The sequence below is a fragment of the Aquarana catesbeiana genome, linkage group LG03 (assembly GCF_042186555.1).
Source record: "Aquarana catesbeiana isolate 2022-GZ linkage group LG03, ASM4218655v1, whole genome shotgun sequence".
In the NCBI taxonomy this organism is placed as follows: Eukaryota; Metazoa; Chordata; class Amphibia; order Anura; family Ranidae; genus Aquarana; species Aquarana catesbeiana.
The window spans coordinates 278,992,196-279,007,514 of record NC_133326.1 but is presented as its reverse complement, the minus strand read 5'-3'; the positions used below and the strand labels follow the sequence as shown (position 1 = coordinate 279,007,514).

The window sequence follows — 15,319 nt, the reverse complement described above, 5'->3', positions numbered from 1 at the left end:
ACTGCTTATATCTGACCCACACAAGGTTTTAAATTTGTGAGAGCTTTATATTTATATTTTTTATATATTTTTTTTATTTCAAAATTGAAGGAGGTCTCTACACTATGCCAGTGCTTTTTGCTGTCAGTAAAATAAAAATGTTTGTATTTAAAAACTGAGTCCACTTTGGTTTTGTGCAAACATACCCTTGAGGAATTTCCACAATAAGCATGCCAGTAACATCTAACAAAAATTTGCTGACCTTTCTACATTCTAATGTTGATCTATCATATGCTTGAGCTTTTGATTTTTGCTTTTTTTATTTTTTTATTTTTTATTAAAGGAACATAACTTGTTTTGTGTGTGTAATTGTCTACTGATAATACTTAAGCAAGCTCTCCAGCAAACACTGTTTGTGTCTAAATGGCTAAAATAACCACATTATAATTTCAGAGAAAAATAAAACTAAAGGAAAAAAAAGCAGTTTTTTATGATATCTATGTACCACAGACCCTTTTTATTCTATTCATATTCTACAGTATTTATAAAGCACCAACAGTTTGTGCAGTGCTTTACAAAACAGAGGCAGACAATACAGTCACAATACAATTTGAAGCAAGAGGGCTCATAGGGCCATGCTGTTAGTTCTTACAATCTAGAAAGGAGGCGCCACTGATCCAAAAGGTAGTACCTTTTAGGAATAAGCTGATGGAAAAATGAAAAGTACAATTTATTAGTTGGAGGCAAGATAGGCCTCCCTAAAGACATGGGTTTTCAGGGATCGCCTAAAGGTGGACAGAGTAGGAGGTAGTTGGACAGATTGGGGTAAGGAGTTCCAGATGATGGGCGAAGTCCGGGAGACGAACATGAGAGGAGGTGACAAGGCAGCTAGAGAACAGGAGGTCTTGGCTATAGAGAAGAGAATGGTTTGGTAATTTGAGACAAGGTTGGTAATGTAGCTTGGGACCGAATTGTGGATGGCTTTGTAGAGCGTTATAATTTTCCATTTTTATTTGCTGGGTGAGTAGAAGCCAATGGAGGAATGTGGCAGGGAGGGGTAGCGGACACTGAATGGTTGGTAGGGTAAATGCGTTTGGCAGTAGCATTGATAATAGGCTAGCCCCCCCCCCTCCAGTCTATGTAAAGGTAGGCCACCAATGAGATAGTTGCAGTAGTCAAGACGAGCTAACCAGCGAGTAAAATATGAGCTTGGTTTAGAAAAGCATGGTTTTGAGGAAGTGGTGTGACATCTATACTGATATATCAGTAAATTTGTGATGAGCAAGGAGACTGACTGGGTAAGCAGAGGGGTAGAAAAATAGATTTGAGTGTTGTCCACATAGAAAAGGTATTGAAAACTGTGGGAAGCTATTCACTGACCCAGGGAGGAGGTGTTGATTGTGAATAGAGGACTGAGGGTGGAATTTTTAGGGACCCCTAGAGGAGAGGAGGAGGTATGCCCTGTACACGCGGTCGGATTTTCCGACGGAAAAAGTGCGATCGGATTGTGTTGTCGGAAATTCTGATCATGTGTGGGCTCTGTCGGACTTTTTCCGTCTGAATTTCTGACGCACAAAGTTTTGAGAGCAGGATATAAAATTTTCTGACAACAAAATCCGATTGTTTAAATTTCAATTGTGTGTACACAAATCCGACGCACAAAGTGTCACGCATGTTCAGAATAAATGAAGAGATGAAAGCTATTGGCTACTGCCACGTTTATAGTCCCGTGTACGTGTTTTACGTCAACGCGTTCAGAACGATCGGATTTTCCGACAACTTTGTGCGACCGTGTGTATGCAAGACAAGTTTGAGCCAACATCTGTCGGAAAAAATCCATGGATGTTGTCGGAATGTCCGATTGTGTGTACAGGGCAGTAGAGTTGTAGGCGACACTGAAGGTACAGTGAGAAATAGGCAAGAGGAAAAATAAGCAAAGTGCAGCGTCACAGAGGCCAGGAAAATGGAGGTTTTTGAGGAGCAGTGGGTGGCTACTCATATCAAAGGCAACATGAGGTCCAAGTGTAGGAATAGCTACCATTGGTTTTAGTAAGTTGGTAATGAGTTTTAGGAGAGCACTTTCTGTGGTGTATTTCAGGCAAAATTCAGACTAAAGGTGGTCAAGAAGATTATCATGAGGTGGTAGCTAAGGTGGTTGTAGACTAGGCTTTCTAGAAGTTTGAAGGTAAACGGGATCATGGCGATGGGTTTTAGGTAGTTAATATTGGGTGCAGTGAGGGCTTTTTAGGTATGGTGTGACCAGTGCATGTTATAGAGGATTTATGAAAGATACCAGTTGAGAGGAAAAGATTGAAGATGTAAGAGAGTGTTGGCTAGAGCAAGAAGGTGACCGTAGTAATTGCAAAGGAACTAAGTTTGGGGACAGGTGGTCAGGTGGGCATTATGTTGTATATACGGAGTTAAGAGGGAGGTATTGAATGTGCAGGTAGACATGGCATGTTAGGTGAGAGAGGTATTTGTACAGTGGAGATCTCATCACAAATTGAACAGTCTTATTTTTTTTATGGGATTTGCAATCTCCTGATCCGTGAATGAGTTGGTGGCTGGAGACAGTGAAGAGCGAAGTAGTTTGTTAAAGGTTGAAATAAGTTGATGGAGACTGTATGAGAGGGTGTTAATGAGTGATAAAATAGGTCTGTTTGGCAGTTTGGAGGCAGGAATTGTATTTTTAGAGGGTAGATTTAAACAGGGTGCTGTCTTGCTGGGGTTAGACACCACAGATGCTCTAGAGTGCAACTATGTGTTTTGAAACTTCTACTGTCCTCTGTTTGCCAAGGTTGTAGCGGTTGGGGTCTGATTCTGTTTGTAGTGAGGGTAGCGAGTGTCTGAGGAGGATGAAAGCGAACTATTCTAGATGGTAGTGGTGAGAGGGGTGATATTTTGTCAAAGAGGTAGTCTGTTGCAGAATAGAGAAGGGTTAAAGTGGCAAAGGTTTCTATGGGTTCTTTTGATTAGAGGGATATGCGATTGAAAATGGAGTGTGAAGCTAATCTGGTAGTGATCAGAGAGAGGTTTGTTTGAGAGGTTGCAAGGTGTGCAGAAGTGGGAGAATACAAAGTCAAGGGTGTTGCCATCAGAGTGAGTAGAAGTGTGTGTCTATTGTGCTAGATCTAGAGAAGGTCAGACTAAGAAGATTAGAAGTAGTATCTGCAGCATTAACATTAATAGGGATGTTGAAGTCACCAAGAATGATTGTGGGAATTTCTGAGGAGAGAAGGTAGACTAGCCAGTCAGGCAGGGAAGTAATTGGGGAAGCTTGGTTCCTGTCCAGGAGGCTGTCAGATCACAGCAATCCTCAAAGAAACTGAAGAACATGCATAGAGTGAACTTCAAAAAAGGAAGGGGACAGGGACGGAGGTAAAGAATAAACCTGAAAGGTGCTTTGTGGGGATATAGAATATAATCGATGCTTTCCTTTTATAATTTCTTTAAACTATTGAGCATTACGCAGTAAGAGTTTTCATCATCTTTCAATATTTCAATTTAAAGAGAATAACACCGTAATCATTCTGCATTGTATTACTCTAGGAATCTGGACAAATCATTCCTCTCATTGTAGAAAGCTGCATCCGATTCATTAACTTGTATGGTAAGGTATCATTTCGCTCATTTCCTGACTTGGGCTGACCTTGCCATTGGGTCCGAAATCCAATTCTTCTATATTGGTGTGTTTTAATTTCTTTTTCTCCATTAGGGCTTCAGCATCAAGGTATATTTCGAGTCTCTGGTTCCCAGGTTGAAGTTAATGATATTAAAAATGCATTTGAGAGAGGTAAGACATTCATTCTATCTTTGGTAAAAAAAGATATATATGTGTGTGTGTGTGTGTGTGTGTGTGTGTATATATGTATATATATATATATATATGTGTGTGTGTGTGTGTATATGTATGTGTGTGTGTATATATATATAATATGTATATATATATATATATATATATATATATATATATATATATATATATATATATATATATATATATATATATATATATAGCTATTTGTTCCAGTTGGCTTTGAAAGATTGTTTTAGAGAATACATGGTCAGAAGTACTGGTCTTAGTTGCACTTCTGGTATTTTATCTTTGGATGGGGGTTTATTTTTTTTTTTTTAATACAGATTACCGTATTTATCGGCGTATAACACGCACCTCAATTTAGGAGGGAATTTTAAGGAAAAAAAACTTAGGAGGGAAGTTGAAGGGAAAAAAACTTACATTTAAATGCCCATCATTGCAGCCTTCTCAGTGCAGCCTTCTCAGTGCAGCCATGTCAGTGCAGCCATGTCAGTGCAGCCATGTCAGTGCAGCCATGCCAGTGCAGCCATGCCAGTGCAGCCATGTCAGTGCAGCCATGTCAGTGCAGCCTTGTCAGTGCAGCCTTGTCAGTGCAGCCATGTCAGTGCAGCCTTCCCCAGTGTCCAGTCCAGCCTTGCCCCAGTCCAGCCTTGCCGAAGCCTCTGAGCTTCAAAATCGCCGACCGCGATTTGAAAATGGCGCCGCCGGCGCCGAAATACACAGAGCCGGTCCTCGGCTCTTCTCGGCGGCTCTCGTTTACTTTCGGTTCCACACGGACGGTGAGCGGAACTATCCGAAACTAGCCGAGTATACTCGGCTAGGTTCGGGCGGCGCTCGAGTGAAACCGAAAGCCGCCGAGAAGAGCCGAGGACCGGCACTGTGTATTTCGGCGCCGGCGGCGCCATTTTCAAATCGCGGTCAGCGATTTTTTCGTTCTGACAGGTCAGGATCGCAGGGGATCGGCGTATAACACGCACCCGCGATTTTCCCCTGATTTTAAGGGGAAAAAAGTGTGTGTTATACGCCGATAAATACGGTAGCTTGAAAAAAATATCAGTATATGTTAGGGCTGCACGATCGTTAAAAACTCGTGATCGAGATTCAACCCCCCTCACGATCTTAATACAGAATTTCCCTGATTCATGTTAAACAAGTGCAGAGCCGAGCAGAGTGGTCAAAAGGAAAAAAAAAACTCCGTCAGCAAATGTTTATCAACAGAGATAAAGAGAAACAATGCATCTCTCAGTTCTTTTAGATCAGTGGTTCTCAACCTGGTGTTTGGGACCCCCTCGGGGGTTGAATGATGATTTGCCAGGGTTCACTGAATCTTGGGCTGTTCCCGAAGCCCGCACCGCTCTCCCAGCCTTTTTGTGGCCGCCCAGCTGGGCTGTCCCTGTGGAGCCTGTGGCCGCCCAGCTGGGCTGTTCCTAGAGCCCGCGGCCACCCACTAAGCCTCTTCACAGCCGCCCATTCAGTTCACGGCATGGTTGGGGGCAGAGACTAGAGGTCAGCTGACTGGTGAGGAATGTGAATTGGGAGGGGCTGGAGGAAACACTATCTCCTGATTTTGACATAGGTGTCACTGCTACGAGACACCACAAAGTCTGAGACACAGTGAGTATAACACTACCTGTGATTAGAGTTGCCATTACAAGTCCCAACTACAGTAATCAGATCAGCAGATGACTTTGATCAAGAGCACCTAAGTTGGCTGATCAAAACTCCCCCCAGCATTGCCACTCATCCCAACTTCCCGCCCAGCACTGCCACTCATCCCATTCTCCCCATCCACCGCCAAGGAGTAAGAGAAGGAATTAAAATATTGAATACATGGAAGGGAGAGGAAAAGAGGGGGAGAAACAAAGAAAAAGGGAGAGAAAGAATAAGAGAAATAACAAGAAAGATGGCTAGAGAGAGGAATGGGGGGAAAAAAGCAAGAAATTAGGATAGAGAAAAAATCCTAAAACTTACCATAAGGGGTTTTAACACTGTATGAGTAGAAGGGACTCAGGGAGTGCTAAATGTCCGTGGGTTAGGGGCACAAATTACTTGTCTTGCTTTGAGTGCTGACGCCCCACGTTACGAAAATTATTTTACTGTTAGGGTTCCCCACAACTTAGGAAATTTTACCAAGGGGACACGGCACTAGAAAGGTTGAGAACCACTGTTTTAGATCAAAGGGTTGAACTTCCATCTGTAAATAAGGTCAGTTTAACCACTAAAGCAGTGGTTCTCAACTCCAGTCCTTGAGACCCACCAACAGGCCAGATTTTAAGTATTACCTTAGGGAGTTGCAGACTAGAATACTGCAATCACTGAGCAGCAAGTGATATCACCTGTGATATACTTCAGCTATCTTGCAAACCTGGCCTGTTGGTGGGTCCTGAGGACTGGAGTTGAGAACCACTGCACTAAAGACTAAACCTTTTTTTTGACACTTGTTGCTTACAAGTTAAAATCTGTATTTTTTGCTAGAAAATTACTTGGAACCCCCAAACATTATATATATATATATTTTTTTTTAGCAGGGACCCCAGAGAATAAAATGGAGATTGTTGCAATATTTTATGTCACATTGTATCTGCGCAGCGGTCTTTCAAATGCAATTTTTTGGAAAAAAAATACACTTCAATCAATTAAAATAAAAAAAACTAAACAGCAAAGTTAACCCAATTTTTCTGTATAATGTGAAAGATAATGTTACGCAAGAATCGTGATCTTTTTTTCTAAGCAAAAAAATAATGATTCTCATTTTATCCAGAATCGTGCAGCTTTTGTATATGTGTGTGTTTGCATGACTGCCGACCTCAGTTTTAAAGAGTACTAAACTGCCAGCTGGATGGGGGGTGTGGGTGGGTAGAGGGTCTTGCCACAATGTGCAGCTTGCACATTATGGCAGCTTTTTTTTCTGAGTCAGCTCTTGCTGTTCAGCTGACTCTGCCATCTCTTCTAGCATTCCTTTTAGGTCCGGGCTCTTCTCTTTTCAACCATTGAGTGACCACTGATGATGTAACTCCTGTGCATGTGCACTGGCGTTTCATCAACCAACACCTGATTCCATTCTTTGCATCTTACAGGGAATAGCCAGAAGTGTACACTGCCATGTGCACGCGCTACAGACCGTGTACACAAAACAAAAAATTGCTAGGAGTAAGAGAAAATATTTTTTCAAAAGAAGAGACATGCAAAGTATTTCCTGTCAACAAGCATTGCCTGCTAGCACTCTTTTTCTTACCATTTCTGCTTAAAATTTACCTAGTTTGCTTCCATTATCTGCCCATGTGCAGCCACTTTGAAATGGAACTTTAGTCAGAAACTTAAGTCCTGCTAGATCACTTCATGCTAGTCCCTTTTTCGGGTGTAACATAGCTGCTCTCTATTTTTTGGCACTGTGCCAAAAATGTGGAGGCCAATCTGATGACAGCCTAAAAATTTACTGTTGCTCAAGGGCTTTGGGCTTGAGCAAAATGGCAGTCTCCAGCAAGAAGAAATGGAAATCATGCTGGAGGCAATTTTAGAGCACACACTAATTTTGGTATTATAATTATTAATGTGGAATGTATGTTCCTTGCTAAAGAACATTACTTTTTATCAAGTTGTTATGGGTAAAGTTCCACTTTAAAGGAAATCTGTTATGAGAGAAATATCTGGACTGTAATTGCTGGCCTTCTGGAAATGCTAGTTTTCATACTGAACCTCTGTCTGCAAAGCCTTCTCAGTCACTGATCTAAAACAAATATGCAGGCAGTAAAATCAGATTGCAGATATAACTACTTTTTTATGTTGGTGATTCAGAAAATGACCGCCAAGCAACAGACATTTTCAAGAGGAGGGCAGGAATGGCCTCCAGCTATTCCTCATGACAGGTTTCCTTTTGAGAGACACTGTCTCCACATTTGCTTTAAAATACTTATTCTTTCTATCAGCTTCTTGACATTAGCAAACAAAAAGAACTGTTTAATGTCTGAGTGACATTTGCATTGCAGCTAGCAATTTATTTCTCAGCTTTCAAATATAATGAGCATTCCTGCCAGTCCTCAAGTAGCCATGCTGTTGAAATAATTATCATGGCATGTAAAGACACAATCTCCTAGGTCCTCCTAGGTCCAGTATGTTACATGTGACTTACTAGGGGGCATTCCTGAAACTAAACATTCCTATGTGGTAGCAATGACTTCTAGTTGCCTTCATGGAGGTCTTTCTTATTTTGATGCGCCTATATAATTTGCATGCATGCTATACTATTGTTAACTTTAATTCTATGTTTGCTTGCTAAGGAGATGTATTTTTGCTCTTGCTATTTATACTGTTGAATTGGCGCAAAAATATATAATTATACAAGAAGTGATGTATTTTTGACAGTGCTGCTTTCACTCTGTAATTTTGTAATTTTGCACATTAATCTAGGTGAAGACCCTTTGACAGATGACCAAAATAATCACGACATCAACTCTGTAGCTGGCGTCCTCAAGCTGTATTTTCGAGGCTTAGAAAACCCGCTCTTTCCCAAGGAAAGATTTAACGATTTGATATCATGCATCCGTAAGTCACTGTTTGTTCTCTATACCCCCCTCCCTTTTTGTTCTAAAAAAAAAAAAAAACTCCATTTCCTTGTTCACCTTACTGAGCCCTCCACCCTCTTTCTCCTTTTCCCAATGCTCTATTCTTTCCCCTTTTTCCTGGAAGAGGAAAACGGCTATAGATGTCTTCAAGGCAGTTTGTCCCACATCTGCGCCACTCTCAGAGTTTAGTCATACTTGCAGCTGGGACCGCTCCCTTTTTTCACCAAGATTATGTATAACTCTTTGTGTCCAACACAGCAGGAAAACATTCCTGCAGGCATAATCGTGGCTTTTATACACTTCAATTATTGTGTTTTCTTTCATGTGGAGGTCAGGTTCAGACAGGCAGTATCAACTCTAGGGCTTTGCAAGCACAGGCAGAGTGTGTGTACATCTCTGTGATCTCTGAGAACTTGTATACAACAAACTATAACCAGGTTAACAAAAGGTAAATGGCCTTGTAAACCTATCATTTAAAAGGAAATGGGTGAATTTTCAATGAGCAGACATTATAGGTACTTATTGTATCATTTACTTCAAAGTCATTTTTTATGTGACTTTTCTATTTTTCTATTTTTCTCAAGAATTGCTGGCCTCTCCACATATGAATGGTTTTGTCCCCTATATAGATGTGGTAGATTCTTCTTTGGCTATTTGGATGTCAAGCAGTATGCACAGCAGGCCTATGTAATGACAGCTGAGGTGACATGTATCAGCCACATACAGTCTGTTATTGTCAGTCATACTGATAGATTTGCTCAGTCACTCTGCAATACTACTAATTCCTAGTACACACTATGAAAAAAATCTGATGGAAAATACCACTTTCTGAACAGAAAGGAAAGCATACATTAAAACATCACTTCCAAAATTGTATTCTGTCGTACAAGAATTTTTATAACTTTAGTAACCTATTGGTTTTCGATATAAGACTAGCATGCAAAAAAAAAGAGATGATCATTCGTCTGATATTCTCATCATGTGTGTGAGACTTTAGTACTAGCAGAGCCTGCTTATTCTTTTTAAGCTAATATGGCTGTCCTGTGCATAGGAGTGTTTAAAAACTATACATGGAAGCATGCTTTAATGTGATTGTAAACGATCACCTTATAAAACAACCCATTCAATTTAGAACAGAAATGAAAGGCAAAACATTTTTATATAGATATAAAAAAAAAAACATAAAAAGTGCTTTTTTTCTTAAAGGAAGCAATACAAAGAGAACAGGTACATGGTACTGCTGCCACATATCAGATATAATGAAGGGTAACAAACGCTTTATGGCCTAAACCGCAAGCTCCACTTTTTAAGCTGAGCTGTTTTTTTTACATTGCCACTGCTATTGGCTGTGAGGACTGATCAGGAATCGGCTGCTGGTTTTCCAACATGCATGTTCGACAGACAGACATACACACGGACAGAATGTTGTCCCTCCCGATATTCTGCCCGTGTGTACGGGGCTTTACAGTCTGATATTTACTTGTCTTTGTTCTAGGGAAAAATTTAAAGCTGAACTCTGGGGGCCCCGCGGCATAGGTTAAATGCTTGTTTACTCTAGGAGTGCAGGGATGAGGTGTATTGCATTTATGTTCTAGATTGTAAGCTCTAATGAGCAGGGCCCTCTGATCCCTCCTGTATTGATCTGTATTGTAAGTGTACTGTCTGCCCTCATGTTGTAAAGCGCTGCGCAAACTGTTGGCGCTATATAAATCCTGTATAATAATAATAATTTACCCCTAGGTCCAGCAGGCTTCCTCAATCCATGCAACCACTCCCACTGTGTCTTGCTTCCTGTTCTCTGTGTGCCACCTTCTCACATACAATGCAAGATTATTAGCACTCCCTGGCAGGGCACATGATGCAGATGGGCCCCCTAGAGCTTAAGAACACCTTATCAATGCACCTCTAAACTAAGCAAGCATTTAACAGTTATGCCCCGTACACACGGTCGGACTTTGTTCGGACATTCCGACAACAAAATCCATGCATTTTTTCCTACGGATGTTGGCTCAAACTTGTTTTGCATACACACTGTCACACAAAGTTGTCGGAAAATCCGATCGTTCTAAACGCGGTGACGTAAAACACGTACGTCGGGACTATAAATGGGGCAGTGGCCAATAGCTTTCATCTCTTTATTTATTCTGAGCATGCGTGGCACTTTGTGCATCTGATTTGTGTACACACGATCGGAATTTCCGACAACGGATTTTGTTGTCGCAAAATTTTATATCCTGCTCTCAAACTTTGTGTGTCGGAAAATCCGATGGAAAATGTGTGATGGAGCCTACACACGGTCGGAATTTCCGACAACAAGGTCCTATCACACATTTTCCGTCAGAAAATCCGAACGTGTGTATGGGGCATAACAGTGCAAGGGCGGCCCACTGCAAGGGTAAAGTTCGTCTCATTCCTGGAGTTCTGCTTTAAATTTAACGCAAAACTGTAATTTCCCTGTGCAGGGAAAGCAACAGGTTAACTTAACTCCCCCTCCCCCATCCCTAGTAGCAGATATTTGCCATCCCTTTGATCCCTTTCTGCTCAGTCCAGCCATTGGGAGCAAAAAGATGAAGCTCTATGTAACTGATTTGGAGTTTGCACAGAACTGAGAATTCTCTCTTCCCAAAATGTTGAAGTTGGGTGACTGAGAAGGCAGTCACCAGATACCAGCACTGTCATGTGGGGGGGGGGGGGGGGGGGAGGTGAGTGAGTCAGATTTACCCATACCCAGAAGGTCCAAGTATTTCTCTTTGCTCCTGAAGGCCTAATGGGGGGGAAAGGATGGTATGTACAGTATCTCACAAAATTGAGTACACCCCTCATATTTTTGTAAATATTTTATTCTATCTTTTCATGCAGCAACACTGAAGAAATTACACTTTGCTACATTGTAAAGTAGTGAGTGTACAGCTTGTAGAACAGTGTAAATTTGCTGTCCCCTCAAAATAACTCAACACACAGCCAATAATGTCTAAACCACTGGCAACAAAAGTGGGTACACCCCTAAGTGGAAATGTCCAAATTGGGCCCTAATTGTCAATATTTTGTGTGGCCACCATTATTTTCCAGCACTGCCTTAACCCTCTTGGGCATGGAGTTCACCAGAGCTTCGCAAGTTGCCACTGGAGTCCTCTTCCACTCCTCCATGACGACATCACGGAGCTGGTGGATGTTAGAGACCTTGAGCTCCTCCACCTTCCATTTGAGGATGCCCCACAGATGCTCAATAGGGTTTAGGTCTGGAGACATGCTTGGCCAGTCCATCACTTTTACCCTCAGCTTCTTTAGCAAGGCAGTGGTCATCTTGGGGGTGTGTTTGGGGTCGTTATGTTGGAATACTGCCCTGCGGCCCAGTCTCCGAAGGGAAGGGGATCATGCTCTGCTTCAGTATGTCACAGTACATGTTGACATTCATGGTTCCCTCAATGAACTGTAGCTCCCCAGTGCTGACAGCATTCGTGCAGCTCCAGACCATGACACTCCCACCACCATGCTTGACTGTAGGCAAGACACACTTGTCTTTGTACTCCTCACCTAGTTGCCGCCACACACGCTTGACACCATCTGAACCAAATAAGTTTATCTTTGTCTCATCAGACCACAGGGCATGGTTCCAGTAATCCATTTCCTTAGTCTGCTTGTTTTCAGCAAACTGTTTACGGTCTTTCTTGGGCATCATCTTTAGAAGAAGTTTCCTTCTGGGACGATAGCCATGTAGACCAATTTGATGCAGCGTATGGTCTGAGCACTGACAGGCTGACCCCCACCCCTTCAACCTCTGCAGCAATGCTGGCATCACTCATACGTCTATTTCCCAAAGACAACCTCTGGATATGACGCTGAGCACATGCACTCAGCTTCTTTGGTCGACCATGGCGAGGCCTGTTCTGAGTGGAATCTGTCTTGCTAAACTGCTGTATGGTGTTGGCCACCATGCTGCAGCTCATTTTCAGGGCCTTGGCAATCTTCTTATAGCCTAGGCAATCTTTATGTAGAGCAACAATTCTTTTTTTCAGATCCTCAGAGTTCTTTGCCATGAGGTGCCATGTTGAGCTTCCAGTGACCAGTATGAGAGAGTGAGAGCGATAACGCGAAATTTAACACACCTGCTTCCCATTCACACCTGAGACCTTGTAACACGAACGAGTCACATGACACCGGAGAGGGAAAATGGCTAATTGGGTCCAATTTGGACATTTTCACTTAGGGGTGTACTCACTTTTGTTGCCAGTGGTTTAGACATTAATGGCTGTGTGTTGAGTTATATTGAGGGGACAGCAAATGTATACTGTTATACAAGCTGTACACTCTCTACTTTACATTGTAGCAAAGTGTAATTTCTTCAGTGTTGTCACATTAAAAGATATAATAAAATATTTACAAAAATGTGAGGGATGTACTCACTTTTGTGAGATACTGTATGTGGTTCTAGAAAGAGAAGAAATTAACCAATTTCAACATTTTTCATATACATGTTAAAATCAGCATTTTTTTGCTAGAAAGTTACTTAGAACCCCCCAAACATTACATATTTTCTGAAAGCAGAGGGCCCGGAGAATAAAATGGTGGCTGTTGCAATTTTTTATGTTGCAAGATATTTGCTCAGCCATTTATCAGATGCAAATTTTCAGGAAAAGATGCATTTAATTGATTTTTAGTGCAAAATATAAAAGATGATCCGTCTAGTAAATAGATCCTAAACCTGTCAAGATTTAAAATTATGTATGCTTGTGCAGTGGCAACAACTTGCAGTCCCTAAAATTGTCCATAGGTGATGTTTTAAAATTTTTTACAGCCTATCGGTTTAGCGTTCAACATGAGTTATGTCACTAGAATTATTGCATTACATAGGTGTGCGGGACCTAAGTGTGCGTTTGTGCATGGGGATGGAGTGCTTTCAATTGTTTTCTTTTTAATGTTTTCATTTTTTTTACACACTTTTTTTTCATTTACCTTTATTGCTCTCGCAAGGGGTGAACGAGACCCCTTGTGTGGCTTTGGGCAGTGACAAGTACTCTTTATGGAGACATCAGGGGTTTAATAGACCCCTGATTCCTCTCTTGCCCTGTAAGGCAGCTCATCAAACACAAATCTGTTTGATCAGCTGCTTCCCTGGCTGTACCAGCCAGGGAAGGACAGCTCTGAAACCCAAAGTGACTAAAAACCCTCATAGCTTCCAACTTCATTTATCAGAGGAAATGGATGTTCTTCCATCTCCTCTTTGGGAAGCTGATCAGTCTGCTTACAGCAGTCGAGGTGGAATGGGAACACTCGTGGGGAGGGGGGGGATGTATCTGCAGCACTGTAAAAGCAGTCATGCTACTGTAAAGCCGTCCTGGTATAACCACTTGCTGTCCAGGACATTGTGTGTATGTATATATATATGTGCGGGAATATGTATGTGTATGTGTGTGTATGCTGGATGACAAGTGGTAACCATGAATTTCAGCATTACCTTCAGTCTTGCACAGTTGTACAGGCTCCTCTTCTGTACGGAAATGTATTTTTCTGATTTCACTGCACACCGGGAGCATCTCACAGTGTGCACTGCAAGCTGCACCAAGTCCGCTACAGCAGCCTCCATGTTTGCCCCGAAATGGGTGTTAAAGAAATCCTGCACTAAGAAACATATGGAGGCGTTTTCTGATAATCTACTGAAATGCTTGTTACCTGCCTGTCTCAGGAAAGTCAGGGTGAAGTCAGAACTCATGATCTGCTCACTTGTTCTAGGTCAGTGAGTCAGAAAGTTCTAAAGCCAATGGATCTGTATGACAACTAGACAAGTGTCTTTTTCAGGAGAGATTAGCAATGATGGACTCCATATTCCTTTTGGTATAGTTGTGTGAAAAATAAGGAGGGGCGGGGTTCATTTTGAAAATGCTGGTTGCCTGGTTGTCATTTTAATCTTCTGTCTTCATCATTGTGAGTGACTGGCATAGAGCAGTATTGCAACAGCTGAAACCAGAAGCTGTTGGATCACCATGACAGCAAAGCAACTAGCATTTTTAGAGAGGGGGGGTCAAGAATGGCAGCTTCTGTATGTCTCTCTACAAAGGTTTCATCCAGTAGTGCAGTACACTTTTCCATCTTGCACATCCCAGAACCTACTAAGTAATCTTATCCCGTTCATTGCATGGCACACTGTTAGTGGCCCATTAGTCACGGGGTTGACTAAACACACACTGTGCTATAGAGTGGAAATCCTGAGGAAGTGCTGATCTAAGTTTAGATCGACCAGCTCAGCAACAAATACAAACAAAAGGGCACATGTTCAAGGTGCACTGCTCAAATGACGAGAAAGCTGTTGTGGAATTCAATTCTGGTCTGGACACAATGTCACTTTTTAGTGTGACTGTGCTTTCTAACCTGCTCATTTATATTAGAGCGCTGAGAATGTGCCCTTGTTTTGAGCACAATTAATGAGGAATGCTTGGCCATTAACCAGGTTGTATAGAATTACAGAGGGAATGTGAACAGGCTACTGGCAGATTGTATTTATGGAATGCTGACACCAACTGTTAATTAATGGAAGAGACAAGTATGGATAGGGTTACCATTTAAAAGGAGAGTGCATGCTTTTATATTATTATATCCTTTCACATTAAAATGCAAAAGAGAACAAATGAAGATCAGGTTTGCATTTAATGCCACAGAAAAACAAAGCTATTTTAGCTGTAGCACAGCATGGTTACAAACTGCGTTTGTCCTTGGCATTTTAGTTAACCATTACATTGTGAACCTGGGACTGTTTACAGTTGTAATAGATGCTGCTACCCCAATGAGCTAACAGTGTCTACTCTTGTAGCCTTTTTACCTGCTGCTTCTCTTCATAGCACATCATGAATGTTTGGCTGAATATTTAAGGGCTTGTCACATGCAGAATGGAGGGTGGCTGCGCTGTGCCTGCTGGTTTCTATGACCCTTTTTATTTGTATAAAAATCAGTCCGTTTTACTTTGATC

At 41.7% G+C, this 15,319-nt stretch overlaps 1 protein-coding gene across 7 annotated transcripts in view; it reads left to right on the top strand.

Moving 5' to 3' along the window:
• The window catches only part of SRGAP1 (SLIT-ROBO Rho GTPase activating protein 1), a 253,078-nt gene that overhangs the window by 188,551 nt on the left and 49,208 nt on the right, over window positions 1-15,319 (top strand). For all 7 annotated transcript variants that reach the window (XM_073620145.1, XM_073620144.1, XM_073620141.1 and 4 more), the window contains exons 13-15: window positions 3,529-3,589; window positions 3,695-3,772; window positions 8,204-8,338. In XM_073620145.1, coding sequence (XP_073476246.1) covers window positions 3,529-3,589; window positions 3,695-3,772; window positions 8,204-8,338 — 274 coding nt within the window. The remainder of the gene's footprint in view (window positions 1-3,528; window positions 3,590-3,694; window positions 3,773-8,203; window positions 8,339-15,319) is intronic.